The sequence below is a fragment of the Muscardinus avellanarius genome (assembly GCF_963383645.1).
Source record: "Muscardinus avellanarius genome assembly, chromosome: 13".
Lineage (NCBI taxonomy): Eukaryota > Metazoa > Chordata > Mammalia > Rodentia > Gliridae > Muscardinus > Muscardinus avellanarius.
The window spans coordinates 28270750-28290544 of NC_137799.1; the positions used below are offsets into that span (position 1 = coordinate 28270750).

Sequence of the window (19795 nt, forward strand, 5' to 3'; positions counted from 1 at the left end):
AATTTTGTAAAATGACATGATCAATATGTTCATCAAAATGAAGCAAGGCATGGTGGCACATGCTTGTAATCCTGGTACTTGGAAGGCTGGGACAGGAGGACCGCAGGTGCACTGCCAGCCTCAGCTACTTATTGAGATTCTCCACAACTTAGTGAGACCTTATTTCAAATTAAAAAATTAAAAATAGGGCTGAGAGTGTAGCTTGGAGGTAGAATGCCCCTGGGTTCACTCCCTAGTGCCACACACACATAAAAAGTTTCAAAATGAATCACTGTTACTTTTCAAAGTTTCTAAGAACATTTATATTGTCAACCACAATTAGGTTTAACCAACGATTTCAACCTTTATATCAAGTTAACATGGAAAATAAGAAAAAGTAGAATATTTTCCTGAAAACATTTTATATATCTCGAGTATAACTTTAAACTATTTGTCACTTAAAAGCATTACCAAAATAATTTCCTTGAAATGAAAAAGTATGATTGTTATTGAACATGCCAAATACTGTTAAACTTTAGAAGGCAGAAAATCGCAACATCGACTATAAATCAACATGCACAAGTACAAAAAGAGATGCACATTTTGAGATATGTACATCAACAAAGAAATCAAGGCTAAATAAATGCATAATCATATGCTCAGCACTTTCTAAAGCAGAAAAAGCTTCCCACAGAGCAAGAAGCAATTACATTACATTATATATAAAAACCATACTATGAGTACTTTTTCTCTGAAGGTCTATCAAGACTCACTGGCTAGCTCGGTAACAAAAATAAGCTGTTGTGGTGGGAGATGGCATTAAAACAGCATCACCTGTCTCGAGCGTAAAACAACTAACTGTGAAAGCAACCAGTTGTCTGTGTCCTGTTTGATTCAAATTAACAGAAGTATGTTGGGGGAAAAGTGGCTAGTGCAAGGAAGGTTTAAAAAAAATACCAGTGTCATTTACCCTTTTTTCTCTACAATGAGTCTTGTATTTCACTCTATAACGTTATTTAACTGTCAATATAATACCCTGAAGATTTTTAATGTTAGAAAACTACTATAAATGGAAATCCTCAGGCAATGACCTATTCTGGATAAACTGGAGCTGCACAGAGAGAAAATTTCTACTTTTAAGCATCAAAATGTAATAGCCAATCTAGATGAAAATGTGTTTATTTATTGCTTTATTGATAATGAAGATTTAACTCAGGGGCATTCTACCTCTGAGTTACTAGCTCAAACCCCATTTTATTGTTCATTCTGAAACAGGGCCTAAAAGCTATTAAGGAACCAGGCGTGGAGGTGCAAGCCTGTAATCCCAGTATTTGGGGGGTTGAAAGACAAGGATCACAGGTTCTTTGCTAGCCTCAACTTCTTAGTCAGATCCTGTTTCAAATAATAATAACAGCTGCTACTGAGGGGTCTTGCTGAAATGCTGACTGAACCCATAATCTTCCTTTTTTATTCTCCCAACTACTGGGATTATAGGTGTGTAGCACCACCTGATAAAAATGTATTTTAAATGCATTATACTCATTTAGCATTATCCTTAATTATCTGTGATTAACAGAATACTGTGATAGACTGAGGTCTAGTCGGTCCTCTTCCAAATAGTACCAAACTCCTGTGCTTTTCTGAAGTTTTTTTTTGTTTACATACATACATACATTTGTGTGTGTGTGTGTGGGGGGGGAATCTAGGGATGGAACCCAGAGGCATTTGACCTCAGAGCTACACCCTCTACCCTATTTTTTAGTCTTTATTTGGAAACATGGTCTCACTGAGTTGCAAAGAGCCTCACTTAAGTAGCTGAGGCTGTCCACAAATGGCGATCCTCCTGTCTCAGACTCCCAAATGCTGGGATTACAAGCATGCGCCAACACACCTGGCTTTCATCTTAATATTTTTTTTCCCTCTCTTCATAACAAGGTTTCTCATTGTTTCTATAATGCCTATTTATAAACACCTTCTTCCCTTCTAATAGTTGGCTTCTACTTTTTCTTTTTTTCAGTACCAGGGTTGGACCCCAGAGGCATTCTACCTGCGAGAACACCTCCAGCCCTATTTTTTATTCTCTATTTTTGAAACAGGTGTCACTGAGTTGCAAAGGGCCTCACTAAGTAGTAGCTGAGGCTGTCCATGAACTGTGATCCCCTGTCTGAGCCTCCTGAATGCTGGGATTACAAGTGTGCACCACCATGCCCGGCTTACTTTTATTTTTTTTAAGTAGAGTCTCACTAAGTTGCTAAGGCTGGCCTCCAATCTGTTATCCTCCTGTCCCAGCTATACCATGGTGGTATATGGGGTCTACTAGCTTATACCACCATGTCTAGCTGGCTTCTACTACTAACTTAAAATCAAATGACCATGAATATCATTAGGGTTCTGTGTAATACAATAAATAGGGCTCCAAGTACCTGTTACTAAAAATGTACCTAATCTGAAAATTTTTCTAATTCTTAGTTACATTCTGAAGTTACCATAACATTAAAGAAATACATAATCAATAATAGAATAAGCAAGTATTCGCCTAGTACATTTATCTTTATACACTATGTATAAAAGCAAGATGAGAAATATTATTCAACTTTAAAAAGAAAGAAATTATGACACATGTAACAACACAGATGAACTTCAAAGACATTATTCTTTAAAGTAGCAATACCAACTCACAAAAAGACTACTGCAGGATCCTACTTAAAAGAGAAACTAGAGTGGATAAAAATCCAGAGACATAAAGTATAATGATGGCGAGAAGTGGTGGTGCACACGTGTGTAATCTAATACTTGGGAGGCTGAGACAGGAGGATCACAGGTTGAAGACAGCCTCAGAAGAAGTAAGATTCCATCACTCTAGTAAGACTGTTTCAAAATAAAAACTTTAAAAAGTAGGGCTGGAGCCATGCGTGATGACGCACACTTGCAATCCCAGCACTAGAGATGCTAAGGAGGATCCTGGTTTGTGGCCAGCCTCAGCTACTTAGTGAGGTCCTTTGTAACTCAGTGAGACCCTGTTTCAAAAAAAAAAAAAAAAAAAAAAAAAGGCTGGTGGTGTAGCCTGGAGGTAGGGTGCCCTTGGTTTACAACCCCAGTACCACAAAATTATTATTATTATTTTTGGTGTCACTGGGAACGAAACCCCAGGGTCTTTCTACCTCCAGGCTATACTCCCAGACCTATTTTTATATTTTATTTGGGAACAGAGTCTCACTAAGTTGCTGAGAGCCTCACTAAGTAACTGAGGCTGGCTTCAAACCTGTGCAATCCTCCTGTCTCAGCATCCCAGGTTCAGGGATTACAAGCGTGCACCACCACGCCCGGCTTTGCAAACTTAAAATAAATAAATACAATAAAAAGTAGGACTGGGGATGTAGCTCAGAGATAGAAACCTCTCTCCCCCATAAAGGTTAAGTCTCCAGGACCATAAAAAAAAAAAAAAAAAGGAAGAGAGAGAGAGAGGGGGGGGGAGGGAGGGAGGGAGGGAATATGATAGTTGCTGGAGGTTGGGAAGGAAAAAAAAAGTCTTGTTTAGTGAGTAAAGAACTTCAATATGGGAACATGAAAGCTCTGATGGTGGATTCTGTGGCTACATCATGATCTGCTAAAACACACTGCTAAGCTACATACTTAGAAGTGGTTAAATTGTAAATATAGTGTTAAGTATATTTTACAACTAGAAGAAAAAGCCCCTAAACTAGATTATACAAAGTTTCCTCATATGACACTGCTTCTCTATTTAAAACTGAACTTTTGCCAGGCTTGGTGGGGCACACTGGTAATCTCTGTATGTAGGAGGCGGAGACAGGAGGGTCACGAGTTCACAGTTAAGTTCAGCAACCTGTGAGGCCTGCCCCAGCTCAGTGAGACCCTTTTTCAAAATAAAAACTAAAATAGGTCTGGAGATATAGCCTGGAGGTAGAATGCCCCTGGGTTCCACCCCCAGTACCACAATAAATAAATAAATAAATTTTCAAACCCAAACACACACACACACACACACACACACACACACACACACACACACACACACACACACTGTTCAACTGTTTTTTGTTTCCCAGCACAAAAATATACAGTAATTAAGATTTATTTTTTAGCTGGGCCTGGTAGCACAGGCCTGTAATCCCAATACTTGGGAGGCTGACAGGAAGATCAAAAATTCAAGGACAGCCTCAGTGAGACTCTCATCAACCTAGAAATAAAATCAAGGTGCAGATGTAGCTGGAAGGTAGAATGCCTCTGGGTTTAATATCCAGTACACCATGTGCGCGCGCGCACACACACACACACACACACACTTATTTCAACTGTATTTCCTACCACTATCAATTATTTTGTGACTTTGAAAATAACCGTCACATTTATACCTTCAGTATTTGATAAATTGGTTACTATTACCCATTTAAACTTCTTTTCAGCCTGTGTGGTGGTACATGCCTGTAATCCCAGTACTTGGGAGGCTGAGACAGAAGGATTGCAGGTTTGAGGCAAGCCTCAGCAAATTAGTGAGGCCCTCCACAACTTAGTGAAACCCTGCTTCAAAATAAAATAAGTCTGGGTGTGTATCTCAGAGGTAGAAGGCCCCTGGGTTTAATCTCCATTACTACAAAAAAATAAAATAAATACTTGAGAGCCAGGCATGGTGGCACATACCTGTAATCCTAGAACTTGAGATGGGGGGACAGGAGGAGTATAGGTTCTAGACCAGCGCCAGCAATTTAGGGAGACCCTTGGAATTTAGCGATACCTGTTTCAAAATAAAAACTAAAATAGGGCTGAGGCTGTAGGATCCCCTAATAACAAAAGAAAAATAAAGCAAATACTACTTGATGTGAGAATTAGCAAGAATCTGTTTTGCATATGATCATGAAACTTGAAACCATTTAATAACTGAGCTTAGTTTCTGGGGAGAAGAGACTTTCTGATTAGCCCAGGCTATGATTTGAGTAAGGTTCATCCCCCAGAGGCTCATGTACTTTCAATTCCCAGTGCTAAAAAATAAAATAAAATAAATAATAAAATAAACTTACTTTCTGTGCTCCAAGTTAACACTGCTTGTCACCAGCCCCCACCCCACCTCCATTCTCATGCAACTTAATCATCAAAGCCTTATCTAAGCATACTTAGTTTGACAGAGACCTTAAAGAGTCAAGACTTTCTGAAGCTAATGAGATCATTAGGGTAGAACCCCAGGACTGAATCTTGATTGCTGTATAGAGAGGGAGAGGCTAGGTACAGTGGGTATACACCTGCGATCCCAGGATTTAGGAGGCTGAGAGGAGGATCACAGGTTGAGGCTAGTCTGATCAACTAAGCAAGGTCCTTGGCAACTGAGTAAGATCCTGTTTAAAAATAAAATAAAATAGGCCTGGGGTGTATAGCTCAGAGATAGAAAGGCCCTGGGTCCAATCTTGAGTAAAACACACTCACACCCAAGGGAAGGGGAAGGCCTGTGTGATAGAAATACATTAGTGCTCCCGCTATGATGTGATGTAGGTAAGAGATGCCCTTGCCAGAGATTTTGCCATGCTCTCTGGACTTCTAGCTTCCAACTCTCTGAACTAAAGAGCCTTTTACATCTTATAAAGTAGCTGTCTCCATATGGTATTTCATTATAGTACTGAAAAGCTACTCTTAGATTCTCACAATTCAGTTCTTAACAGTAGTGCCATGAGTAGCACTACTTAGTATTTGTCTTAACTCTTCACTGCATGATTCCTTCTCTGCTATAAAGAAAAATTTCTATTTCTATGTTAATTATCCCAAATGTTTAATCACAAAACTGTTTTTCTTTAAAACTTCCTCACAAAAAACACTCCAACATTTACTTAGTAGCCTTTCTCCCTCTTTAGTTTCTAATTTGTTTCCTCAATAAAAAACTTAATCACTGAAACAATGAGCTTCCATAATGTCTTTTATGCCCTGAAGCATGTGTCAGACTTAGGTAAAAACTTACCAAGTCCCTTAAAGTACCCTTATTAAAAGCTAAATAAGCCGGGCGTGGTGGCGCAGGCTTGTAATCCCCGCGCTTGGGAGGCAGAGACAGGAGGATCGCGCAGGTTCGAAGCCAGCCGCTTAGGAGACCCTGTTTCCAAATAAAAAAAATGTAAAAATAGGTCTGGGAGTGTAGCCCGGAGGTAGAAGGGCTTCCAGGAACCCCAGTACCACAAAAAAAAAAAAAAAAAACAAAACAAAACAAAAAAAAGCTAAAGAATAACAAGATTTTTAATCCACTGCTAAGCATATTTCAAAATAAATGCATAGTAATTTACTCCAGCAAAACTAATTTTAATTTGACATTTTGTATTTAAATTGTTTAGGTTTAAATAAAACTTATACGAACAGTACAAGTATATAAAGTTACTGATTTTATGGTTCTGAGGTAAATTTCAAAAATCTTTATTATTAGTAATTAAATATACAGTGCTATAAATATGCATAAACTGTGTCCACTATTGACATGGTATCTTTATTTTTTAAAACACACAAAATGATATAGAAAACAAGGGTACAACTTACTTTTGTCACCATAACCACCACGAAGTTTTTCTCATCAATTTTATATTCTTTGAGAGCAGTATCATCATTAAGGATTTTGCCTAATTAGAGAAAAAAATATTATTTAAGGCATAGTAGTCACTGACACATAAATGAAACCTAAACAACTTTCTAATAATAGTTAATTAACTAAACAATCACCAATGTTAATTCTACTTATTAATACTTTCCTTAAGGAAAATAATAACCAATCAGTCAAAATAATAAACAAGACTGGAAACAGTTACAAATGCACAAACATTTGTTTGACTAAATGATGTCGAACATATTCTGTACTTTTTAGAAAGCTAAGCAATGCTAAAAATGTATTGATTATTAGAAATACTGCTGGCCAAGGAAATATGAATAGGTTCTGAGAAAGGGGAGATTTTGAAGACAAAGGCAATTCAATACTGTGTTTATCCAGTTATTCATTGGGAAATTAAAATCTTTATTTGAAGGAAAGAATAAATTTCCTGCTCCCAAAGTACCAGATATTTGACAAATCAAAAATGTTCCAGTGAAATCTACAAAAACACCTTAAAGACCGGTCATGCTGAAGTTGTAATGACTCTTTGAGATTTCCTTTTCCTTAGTTTTTTTTTTTTTTTTTTGGTGGTACTGGGGTTCCTGGAAGCCCTCCTTCCTCTGGGCTACACTCCCAGACCTATTTTATATTTTTGAAACAGGGTCTCTTACGCCAGCACGGCTGACTTCGAACCTGCGCGATCCCTTAAATTTAGTTTTCCATTTTAAAAAAGTCATTGCAGCCGGGCGTGGTGGCGCACGCTTGTAATCCCTGCGGCACTTGGGAGGCAGAAACAGGAGGATCGCGCAGGTTCGAAGCCAGCCGCGCGCGCTGGTTTAGGAGACCCTGTTTCCAAAAAAAAAAAAAAAAAAAAAAAACTGGGAGTGTAGCCCGGAGGTAGAAGGGCTTCCAGGAACCGAAGTACCACCAAAAAAAAAAAAAAAAAAAAGTCATTGCATCAAGCTGGGAATGGTGGCGCATGTTTGTAATTGCTTGTAACCCCAGCATTTGAGAGGCCGAGACAGAAGGATTATGGTTCGCAGACAGCCTCAGCTACTTAGGCCCTCTGTAACTCAATGAGACCCTGTTTCAAAATAAAGAATAAAAAGTAGGGCTGGGGTATAGCCCGAAGGTAGAATGCCCCTGGGGGTTCCAACCCCATACCCACAAAAACAAACAAACCAAAACAAACAAGCAAAAAACCTGCAAGCATTAACACAAAAAGGAATGGTGTCTCTGCAAAAAAGAGACAATAGGCTGACTGATACCAAAATTGCAATTTTATGAATGCCTCTATAAAAATAGTAGGGCTAGATCACTAGGACAGAATCTCCTCTATACCATCTTATTTAAAGAAATACTACAAGATCTTTATCTGGAAGAAAATAAGAATCTGGAGGCAAAGATCAACTACAATGACATCTTCAACCACGGTTGTTTTCGTTGAAGAATAAAGAATCCTATATTAAAATTTGGATATCAAGTCTATTGTTTTGTGTGTGTGGTACTGGGGACTGAAGACAGGGTCATTCTACCTCTGAGTTATACTCCCAGCTCTATTTTTTATTCCTTATTTTGAAATAGGGTCTTACTGAATTGTAAATGGCCTAAGTAGCTGAGGCTGCCCATGAACCACAATCCTCCTGTCTCAGCCTCCCAAATGCTGGGATAAAAAGTGTGTACCACCACACCTGGCTGGAGAGCAAGTCTATTTTAAGCATACATTTTCCTAGTTACCAAAGAGGCTAATGAAATTTGCAATTTCTTTTTCACATCTTGAGCTGCCTTTTTACGAGGTCATCTTTCCTTACTGATTTCTAAGAACTCTTTATATATCTAAACATTAATTCCTTTTACTTCTGATACTTTATGATATCTCTGACATATAAAGTTTTTTGTATTCTTCAAGCCAATTTTGATAATTTATTTCAAAAAGTTGTTTAATTTTATAGGAATGATAAGTATACAAATAAGCCAAATACAGTTCCAATTCAATATATTTTAAAAAGCCGAGCATGGTGGTGCATGCTTATAATCCCAGTACTTGGGAGGCCGACACAAGAGGATCTAGGTTCATGGTCAGCCTCAGCTACTTAATGAGATCCTGTTTTTTTTTTTTTTTTTTTTTTAGTACTGGGGATGGAACCCAAGAGAGCCTTCTACCTCCAGGCTATTCTTACAGACCTATTTTATATTTCTATTTGGAAGCAAGCTCTCACTAATTTGCTAAGAGCCTCACTAAGTAGCTGAGGCTGTCTTCGAACCTGTGCAATCAAGAGATCCTGTATTAATGGAATGAATAAGCCAGGTATGGTGATGCATACCCGTTATCCTAGTACTTCAGAGGCTGAAACAGGAGGATCACAGGTTTGTGGCTAACCTCAGTAATTTGTGAGGCCATCTGTAACTTAATAAAACCTGTTTCAAAATAAAAGAGTAGCCGGGCGTGGTGGCGCATGCTTATAATACCAGCATTCAGGAGGCTGAGACCAGAGGATCCCGGTTTGTGGACAGCCTCAGCTACTTAGAGAGGTCCTCTGCAACTTAGTGAGACTCTGTTTCAAAATAAAGAATGAAACACAGGGCTGGGGGTGTAGCTCAGAGGTCGAATGACCCTGGGTTCCATTCCCAGACCCTAAAAAAAAAAAGAGTAGCCGGGTGTGGTGGCCCACGCTTGTAATCCCCATGCTTAGGAGGCTGAGACAGGAGGACCGCACAGGTTTGAAGCCAGCCCCGGCTACTTAGTGAGGCTCTCAGTAACTTAGTATGACCCTGTTTTCAAATAAAATAGAAAATAGGTCTGGGAATATAGCCTGGAGGTAGAAAGCATCTGGGTTCCACCCCCAGTACCACAAAATAAATAAAATAAGTAATTAAAAGAGTAAAAAATGGGTTGGGGGTATAGCTTGAAGGTAGAATGCCCCTGGGTTCTATCCATAGTTATCACACAAGAATTAAAAAAAAAAAAAAAAAAAGAAAGCCGGGCATGGTGCACGCTTGGGAGGCAGACAGGAGGACTGGCTGGCTTAAGAGACCCTGTTTCCACATATATATATATATAAAATAAAATATATATATAAAATAGGTCTCAGAGTGTAGCCCGGAGGTAGAAGGGCTTCCAGAACCCCTAGTACCGCCACCAAAAAAACAGAACAAACAAACAAAAAACAAATCAAAAAAAAAAAAAAAAAAAAAAAAAACCAGGGCTGTGTGTAGCATGCCCCTGGGTTCCAATCTCAGTTCCTCAAAAATAAAAATAAATAACCCCAAATGCTTAGTTCGATTAAAAACACACAAGCCATTTATTCAATGCTTACAAAAGATAAAACTAATATAATTCAATGAAAAAATATATGGGACAAATGTGAATAAAGAGATTTCTGAATATTGCCTTATTCAAATGACTGTTTTTACTTATATAACCATGTTTCTGACAACCAATTCGAATATACTACAAATTGTAAAAGAACATTTCTAAAAGCAAAACATCACTATGAGTAAGACATAGTATATTAACTTTGATATTTAATTCATACCTGCATAAATTAATTTTTGACCTGCTACTGGAAAGGCATCTTTCCCCTTTTCAGATTCAATCTTCTCTTTCAATGCTTTCACCTATAGAAACAATAAAGATATATTTTTTAAAAGCCTGAACAAAAAACTGACAACCTGGATGCTGAATGATACATGATAAAAATTTTAACACATTTTAATTATGAAGGCACCCCAAAACTACAAGATCATGACTTTCCAGTATTATATCCAAAATACTCATCATTAACCTGAATTACTAGACACAAGAGCCATAAACTTTGTTTTACCAACCTTGGTAACCTATTAATAACTTTACTAGTTGACTTGACAAACTAATTTAAAATAAAGATTTCAAAATTAAAAGGTTTATTTTTGCACAAAGTTTACGGGTTTATTTTCCAGAGTATAAAAGTAAACAAGATTCTAAACTAAAATGTCTGCGAAATAAAAGTTTTATCTATAATAAGAACACTTTATTAAAAGCAAATATAAGCCAGGTGTGGTAGTTTGTAATCCTAAGTAGTTGGGAGGCTGATCACAGGTCCACGGTCAGCCTCAGTTAATTAGTGAGGCCCTCCACAACTTCACTAATTAACTGAGACTGCCTCAAAATAAATAATAAATAGGGCTAGAGGTGTAGCATGGAGAATGCCCTGGGGTTCAAACCTAATACCACAAAATAAATAAATATGGCTGGGCGTGGTGGCACACACTTATAATCCCAGATTCAAACACAGCCTCTGCAATTTGAGACTCATCTACCTAGTGAGACTGTTTCAAAACAAAAATAAAAAGGGCTATGGGTATAGCTTGGAGGTAGAAAGTCCCTGATTTCCATCACCAATAAACACACACACACACACACACACACACACACACACACACACACACACACAGACACACACACACACACCCCCTCCAGTACTACAAAAAAAGGGCAATCCATTTCAAGAGTATTGTACTGTTTCATTATAATTGCCCAAGGCAGAGCCAGGCGTGGTGGCACATGCTTGTAATCCCAGTATTCAGGAGGCTGAGACTGGAAGATCGCAGTTCGCAGACAGCCTCAGCTACTTAAGTGAGGCCCTCTGCAACTTAGACCCTGTTTAAAAATAAAAATACAAAATAGGGTAGGGGGTGTAGCTCGGTCAAATGCCCCTGGATTACTGGATTACATCCCCAGACCCACACCAAAAAAAAAAAAAAAAAAAAAAATTGCCCAAGGGATTTTTAAAGAACCAATTAAAACACAATGGAGGAGTGAGGTGTGGTGGTGCACACTTGAAATCCCAGCTTTTGGGAGGCTGAGACAGGAGGATCTGGGTTCGTGGACAGCCTCAGCTACTACTTAGTGAGGCCCTTTGCAACTCAGTGAGACTCTGTTTCAAAATAAAGAATAAAAAAAAAGGGTGGGTGTGTAGCTTGGAGGTAGAATGCCCCTGGGTTCCATCCCCAGTACTGCGGGGGGGGAGGGGGGGGACATTATGTTTGAATAGGTATTATTTCCTGAAAAAACTTTTCTTTTGGCAGAAATGTTCAGGTGATGTGATTAAGACTTGAGATTTCCAATCTCGTGAGTAAGTCCACTGGTTAGGGTCTTACTGTATGGCAGGTAGGCAGGTCAGGTGTGGCCCCCTGCTCTGCTTCCCACTGCCTCACCCTGAGAGCTCCTGAGGTGACCCCACCTAACATACACTGAAGCCTGAAACCTCCAGAACTGTTAGCCCCTCACGCAGCTTTATGTTAACTATTTTGTGGCACTGGAGATCAACCCAAAAATATTCTACCTCCAAATCATACCCCAGCCCTTTTTATTTTTGAAACAGGGTCATGCTAAGTTGTTGAGAGTCTCATTATAATGCTGAGGCTATCCTCAAACCTGCAATCCTCCTTCCTCAGCCTCAAGCATGGAATTATGGGTATGTACCACCATACCATACCTGGGTCGCAGCAGTGAGAATGCTGACTTCAACAGGCTATTTCCAAACCAAACAAAACAATTTCAAATACATTAGCAGACAAAATTTCACATAATCCTTAAAACTCTGGAACCAATGAAAATAATCCAACTCAATTATATAGATGAAGAGACAGAAGAAGCTAAATAACCTGCCTCATACCACACTGCTACTTGGTGGTGATTAGAATCCAAAATCTTCATTATGAATCCAAGCTTTAGCACATTTCGCAAACACCATATAAATCACTCTTGCTACACTGATCTTCCTAAAATGGGTTAGTTATCACTCCCCTCAACATCCAAAAATCTTAACATGTTATTTTCTGCTGCTCCAAATTTCAAAGGTAAACCTATCCATAAGAACTTTAAAAAACACAAAACTCAGAAAATCAATACCAATAAACTTTAAAAACAAGAAACCCACAGCTTCTTTAACAAGTCTATGATTCAACTGCGTAAAGACCAGATAAGGTGGGCTGCAAAGTCAAGCCATTATTTACCTTTACTACCCTCTGTCAGAGGCCTGCTAAATTAGCCGATCAAAACATTAGATTTGGACTTCCGGGAAGATGGCGACCGAGAAAAGCGGGGCTTAAGAGTCCCGCTAACAACCAATCTCCATTACCACAAAAAGAGCGCCTTTCATAGCCAGACAACACCATCACCAGAAAAACAAAAAAACCACCAGGCTCCAGAGAGAAAGCGGACTGAGAACAGAGCGCAGGGCCACAGAGGAGACACACGCGCCCGAGGACGCGGCAGCAGCGCCATACTGCCGGCAGCAGCGGCGAACTCAGCGGACGGCTACAGCAAGCCGAGGTGAGCCGATGCGGAACAGCCAGGCGGGATCTTTCGGCGCAGACAGCATTTAAAGCTCCCAGTGGCTGAGCTCAGCACACGCTGCAGGGATTCAGAGTGAAAATCAAAACCAGAGAAGAAAAAATACGCCAGCCTCATGGCCGAGGGAGTGGCAGAGGCGCCATATTGCCACCGGCGGCGGCAGCAGCAGTGAATTCACGGAGTCCAGTACAGCTACATCTACGTACTCAAGAACAGTGAGTCAAATTGCGGGCCACAGAGGAGAAATCCCAGTATTGTGCCTCCTGGGACTTGACCCAGTGAGGGAGTGGTGGTGGCAGAGATATCACACCATAGGAGAGCGTGCAACCTGGCACCCCCCATAGTTTAAAGCAGCCTCTATCGACTCCCTGGGTCGGAGACTCTATGATACAACCCAGTAAAGGAGTAGTAGGGTCTGAGATAATACAGACTCGAGATCCAGAGCACCTTAAGTGAAGCCATAGTGACCCAAGGGAAGAACCCAGAGAAGGCACAAACCTCCGAAATCATGGGAAAGAGGAATAACACTGAAGTAATGAATGTGCACAACCCCACAACATCAGAACCTGATAAAACAGAAAATCAGAGATTTCTAGAAGATCAAATCAGGAAAATAACTGTAGAAATAATAGAGGTGCTTCGAAAAGAACTCAGAGAGAGCCAAAAAGAGATAAAGGATGCAATTAATGAAGTAAAGGCCTCAATTCAGAGCACAAACAACCGATTAGACCACATGGAGAACAGAATCTCGCTCTTAGAAGATGAGCAATCCAAAAATGAATGCATAGTTTCTAATCTAGAAAAAGATATCCAACAGCAGGAATCTGACATTGAAGAAATATGGGCCCATTTTAAGAGAGCTAACCTAAGAATTATTGGAATAGAGGAGGGAAAAGAAAGTGATACCAAAGGGATCAACAATCTCTTCAAGGAAGTAATAGCAGAAAATTTTCCAAATATAGAGCAAGAGGTTGATACACAGATCCAGGAAACTTATAGAACTCCCTTTAGACAGGATCGGAGAAGAGGATCCCCACGCCATATAATTGTCAAAATGACCAATGTGGAAGCCAAGCAGAGAATCTTAAAGGCAACAAAAACAAAGGGCCAAGTGACATTCAGAGGCAAACCAGTTAGAATCACTCCAGACTTCCCAAACCAAGTCATGAGAGCCAGAAGGGCTTGGAGTAACATATTCCAAACTCTGAAAGAAAACAACTTCCAGCCAAAAATTTCCTATCCAGCAAAACTTTCTATCAAATTAGATGGAGAAATAAGAAGCTTCCATGACAAACAGAAACTGAAGGAATTTATGTCTTCAAAACCAGCGCTAGAGAAAATACTCAAAGAGATTAACTACAAAGAAGAAATAGGTAACACTCACCAGAACCAGAGAAACAAGAGTTTCCATCCAACAGACAACTAAGATTGGTTATCTGTGGAGATTCATTATTTATGTTAGTCTTTTACCTATCTCTAAATTGTATTGTTTGCCTTTATTGTTGTTAATTTTTAGGATTTCTAGTTGGAATATTAATATACCTTCAGATATAGCATTTGGAAATATTTTATCCAATTCTATTAGTAACTTTTAACTCTGTTTACATTGTCTTTGGATATACAATATTTTCTTTTATTTTTTAGGGAGTTTGTATATTCTTCTGTTGCCTGTGCCATTGAAATCATATCCAAGAAATCACTGCTAATTTCAATGTTGTGAGGTTTTATGACCCAGATTTTCTCCTAAAAGTTTATAGTCTTAAGATTTATATTTAGGTGTTTTATCTAGTTTGAGTTAATACTTGTATGTGGGATTAGGTAAGGGTCCAATTTTATTCTTTTCCATGTAATTATTATTTTTCAACAATATTTAGTTAAAAGATTATTATTTCCACCACCAAATCTTCGTGGAAACCTTGTCAAAAATAACTTGACAATATAGGGAAGAAGTTAGCTCTAGGCTTGTATTTAACTCCAATGGTCTATATATCTGCCTTTAGAACAGTACTACACTGTTTCAATTATTGTAGCTTTATATGGTTTGAAATCAGAAAATATACATCTTCTAGCTTTGTTTTTGCTTCGAGATTGTTTTGGGTATCTAGAGTCCATATTCCATATCAGGATAGATTTTTTTCTGAAAAATAAATATATGATAGTTTCACCTAAAAAAAAGAAAAAAATATTCTCTGGTAAGAAAGAAAGCAAAAAGAAGTATTGAAATGTTATCTTTAAGTCATCAAAAGCTTGGTATCAGACAAATGAAACTGTTATGTGAGATTATCATTTTTAATTTTGGATAAATTGCTATAATACTAGATGTCAACCACTAAGCCAAGCATGGGAGGGAGGGATGGGGAGAGAATGGGGTGGGGATCGGGTGGGGGCTGACTGGGCGATGTGTGCATGTATGTCTACAAAAGTTTGTATCCCACTATGATGTATGAATACAGTGCACCAATAAAATAAAATTAAAAAAAAAAAAAACATTAGATTTGCAAAATATGTAAAACATTGTTAGTTAGCTCACTGCTCTGTGATCTAAGTTATTTTGGAGTCCTCAATAACTTCTAAGTGCAAAGGAGTCTTTTGAAAACTGCCATCCCACTTGCTAAATGATTTGCCCAAGGCCAACTAGGGGATAACACAGCACAGTTGGAGTGCTCTATGGTGAAACCTTTTTTGTTTATAAAGACAAAAAATACAGTATTTGTGAATATAATTAAGTGGTAAAAACCACAAATGAATTAAAGACCAAGTGTACAACTATGAGTGAACCTTATTTTCTGAACAGTTCATAGTGGTTTGAGCATATACTGAGTGCTCAAGGTGCTGAATGAATGAATAAATGTATATACTATGGAAACACATGAAAGAAAAGTACAAGAAACAAAATGTTTAAAGAAAAAAAATACAAATATCATTCCTGACGGGCTACAATGAGTAAAATAGTTAAGACAGAGTTTAATTAATATAGTTATCCAACAGAAATTATATTGTTATTTCCAGTACTAATCAAATATTTATTTATTACAAAGATTTAGGTCACAAGGAATATACTGCTCTCTAGTTTCATAGTATCAAAACAGAGGAACTGAACCAGACATATCCCTGTAAATTAAAAGTAAATTTTACTTCAAGCAAATCAAAACTGTAATTAGCTGGGGATGGTTGCTAATGATCTTTACTTACTTCCAATCCATTTACACCTTCTCAAAGGACGCAGGCTAAATTCTGTCATCCATCGAAACTGCTCTATGTGTGAAATAATGAACAATTTCTTGCTCCTACCAGCTCTAAACAAGTTCACACTTGGTTCAGAACCCCACTGATACTTTGGTTCCTAGAGCCTCCTACTTTCACTCCTATCTTCACTACTGCCCTAGTCAGTGTAGGCAACACCACATTCTTTCTATCATCTTCTTCCTAATACTAGACTCCTTTGTCTTTCTGCTGCTTCTGTCAGGCAAATTCTCTTATTTGGACCAACAGGACTCAATTTCTGTATTTAACCACTCTGATCTACACTCTCTTCCACCTCACTCAACTGCTTTGTGTGTGTGTATATGTGGTACTGGGGATGGAACCCAGAGGCCTTCTACCTCCAGGCTACACTCCCAGACCTATTTTATATATTTTATTTGGAAACAGGGCCTCATTAAGTTGCTGAGAGCCTCACTGCGTAGCTGAGGCTGGCTTTGAACCTGTGCGATCCTCCTGTCTCAGTCTCCCAAGCGCCAGGATTACAACCGTGCGCCACCACGCCAGGCTTTCCCACCTCACTTAGCTAAACAAATCTCAACCTTTAATTTTACTTGAATGTCTACCCACATTTATAATCCCATCTTCTCTTTTTGTGGGTGTGGGTGGTACTGCGGGTGGAACCCATGGGCTTTTCTACCTCTGGGCTACACTCCCAGACCTATTTTATATTTTATTTGGAAACAGGGTCTCACTAAGTTGTTGAGAGCCTCACTAAGTAGCTGAGGCTGGCTTCGAACCTATATGATCCTCCTGTCTCAGCCTCCTAAGTGCTGGGATTACAAGCATGTGCCACCACGCCCGGCTTATAACCCATCTTCTAAATGTACTGGAAGCTGGGTATGATGGTGCACACCTGTAATCTCAGTACTTGGAAATCTGAGACAAGAGGATCGCAAATTTGAAGCCAGCTGCAGCAACTTAGCAATACCCTGTTTTCAAATAAGAAAATCAGGGTGCGAGTAAATTTGGAGGTAGAGTCCCTCTGATTTTAATCCCAGTAACCCCACCAACACACAGTTAAATGCTACTAGAGAAAAAGAAAGATCCACTAAATCCTTTGTTCACTTGGATAGCCTTCTCCTCTAACTCTGATGCCTAACACTTCCTTCTCTACAGATGTCTACTTTCTACCTTATTCCAAACACAGAAGACATGAGAGGAATTTACCCTCAACTTCCTGCCACCGAACCGACATGCTGCATCCTGACCCACCTAATCTCCTTTCACAGCCTATTAAAGGAAAGACCTATCCAGTTCCTTTAAAATCTAACTCCATTTGTTCTCTGGCTCCCTTTTCTAGTGAGATTTCTAAATCCATTGTCTCCTCCCATTGCACAACTTTTGATCAACTTCTATATCAAAAATCAGTTCACTTCCATTCACACTTAAATAGACCAAATTCTCTATCATTTTAAAAACACAACAACCAGGTATGGTGGTGCACACTTATAATTCCAATATTTGGTAGGCTGAGACAGGAGGATCATGTGTTCCATGCTACTGGAATAATAATGCCAAGCTCAAAGCATTCTTAAAAAAATTAAACACATATATTGTCTTCCCTTATTTTTACCTCACATTTAAAACATGGATTTTATTCTTATTTTGCAGCTTATTTTTTTCAGTAGCGCATAACCCCCCACACACACACACACAGCTCTCTTTAAACTGCTTTTACAAACATGGCTGAATTTTGTATCATAATCATAATACATTTTTCTAAGTACTAGGGATTGAACCCAGGGGCCTTCTACCTCTAAGCTATACCCCCCACCCCTTTACTTTTAAACAGGGTCATACTAAGTCGTTGACCTCAAATCTCAACTTCTCAAATAACTGGGAACACAAGCGTGCACTACCAAAATTGCCTTTTTTTGGGTAGTGATGGGATTGAGTCCAAGAACATTCTACCTGAGCTATAGCCCCATCCCCTTTTTATTTAGCTTTGAAACAGGGTCTCAGTAGGTTATCGAGTCTCACTCAGTTGCTGAGGCTGGTCTTGAACCTAGGATCCTATTTCAAGCCTCCAAGTATTGGGATTACACCAAGTGTGCCACCACGCCCAGCCATTAGACATTTCTTAACCCTGCACTATCTAATCCTGTCACATTTGACATTGCTGGCTTGGCCCTCCTTTTCCTGCCACCATGCTTTTCCAGTTTCCTATCAATCTATTTACTCCTCAGTAAAACCCTTTGTTGGCCAAACCTTTAGTGTTACTCAGGGTTATGCTCAAGGCTATCCTTTCTTCTACACAGACTTCCAAGACTGTCCATATACCATCTGTATATCTAGCCATCCAGACAACATCTGTATACCTAGCCCACCTCTCATCTCTGCAGTACTGGACACCTTCACTGGATATTCTCCAGACATTTCAACCATATGTATTTTACTGAAAAACGGCTTCTAGATTTGCTTACCTAAATCTTCCCTAAATTAAGCACTTTGGCTTATTTGGTGGTACAGGGGATGAAACCCAGAGGGGCTTTCTAACTCTGGGCTACACTCCCAGACCTATTTTATACTTTACTTGGAAACAGGGTCTCACTAAGTTGCTGAGAGCCTAAGTAGCTGAGGCTAGCTTTGAACCTGTGTGATCCTCTTGTCTCTGCCTCCCAAGTACTGGGATTACAAACATGCACCACCACGCCAATAGGTTCTGGATACTTCTAAAAAAAAAAAAAAAAAAAAAAAAAAAAAAAAGAATTATAAAAGTGGCTGATGACTTCAGTGCAAATGGGAGAAATTTTCTCTCTGAACCCAAAGGATAAAATAATGCAATATAGACGCCAGGTGTGGTGAAGCAAGCTAGTAATCCCGGTATTCCGGAGGCAAAGACTAGAGGATTGCGGTTTGTGGACAGCCTCAGCTACTTAGCGAGGCCCTTCACAACTCAGTGACACCCTGTTTCAAAAAGTAAAAAGATTAAAAAATAGCACCTGGGGTGTAGCTCAGGAGGTACAATGGCCCTGGGTTCCATCTCCAGTACCGCAAAATAAATAAAAAAATAAATAAGAAAAGAATGTAATATAGAGATATCCTTTTTGTGTGTGTGAGAATAGACAATAAGCAGATAATTCTTGAATAGGAGTTATAATCCAATAATCTATACTTTTAAATCCAAAATCCATTTCTCCTACAAAAATGTCATAAAGTAGTACAGTTAAGACTCCTAAGCAAACTTCAACGTATCAACTTAACTGCTTTTATAAAATAGATTTCTGACAGTATAGCTTAAGACCAAAAGAGACAGAGATCAGATACTGAATAAGTAGAACTCCAAGACACACAGAGCTTTTTAAAAGTTCTACAGAGCTGGGTGTGATGGCACCAAACTGCAATCCTAGCTACTAGGGAGCCTAAAGCAAGAGAACCACAAGTTTGAGATCAGTCTGGACAATTCAGCGAAACCTTGTCTCAAAATAAAATGGGCTGGGAATATATAAGTCAGTCGTAAAGTATCCCTGGGTTTCACTCCCCAGTACCACAATAAACAAATAAAAAATGAAAATGTCTATAGAGGCAAAAAAATGAGTCTAAATGAATTACAAAAAGTCAGGAAAAGCTGCCTACCTAATACAATCAGGTATGTGTGTGAGGTAAAGCATCTAGGATTTGTTCAGGTCATTTGTAGCTATCTA

General features: G+C 38.9%; 1 protein-coding gene across 1 annotated transcript in view; it reads right to left on the reverse strand.

Annotated features, from left to right (window-relative positions):
• RAD23B (RAD23 homolog B, nucleotide excision repair protein) overlaps positions 1 to 19795 on the reverse strand; it is a gene marked incomplete at both ends in the record, with an annotated part of 45484 nt that overhangs the window by 17974 nt on the left and 7715 nt on the right. Inside the window, 2 exons of the mRNA XM_080709517.1 lie at positions 6505 to 6584; positions 10087 to 10168. Coding sequence (XP_080565643.1) covers positions 6505 to 6584; positions 10087 to 10168 — 162 coding nt within the window. The remainder of the gene's footprint in view (positions 1 to 6504; positions 6585 to 10086; positions 10169 to 19795) is intronic.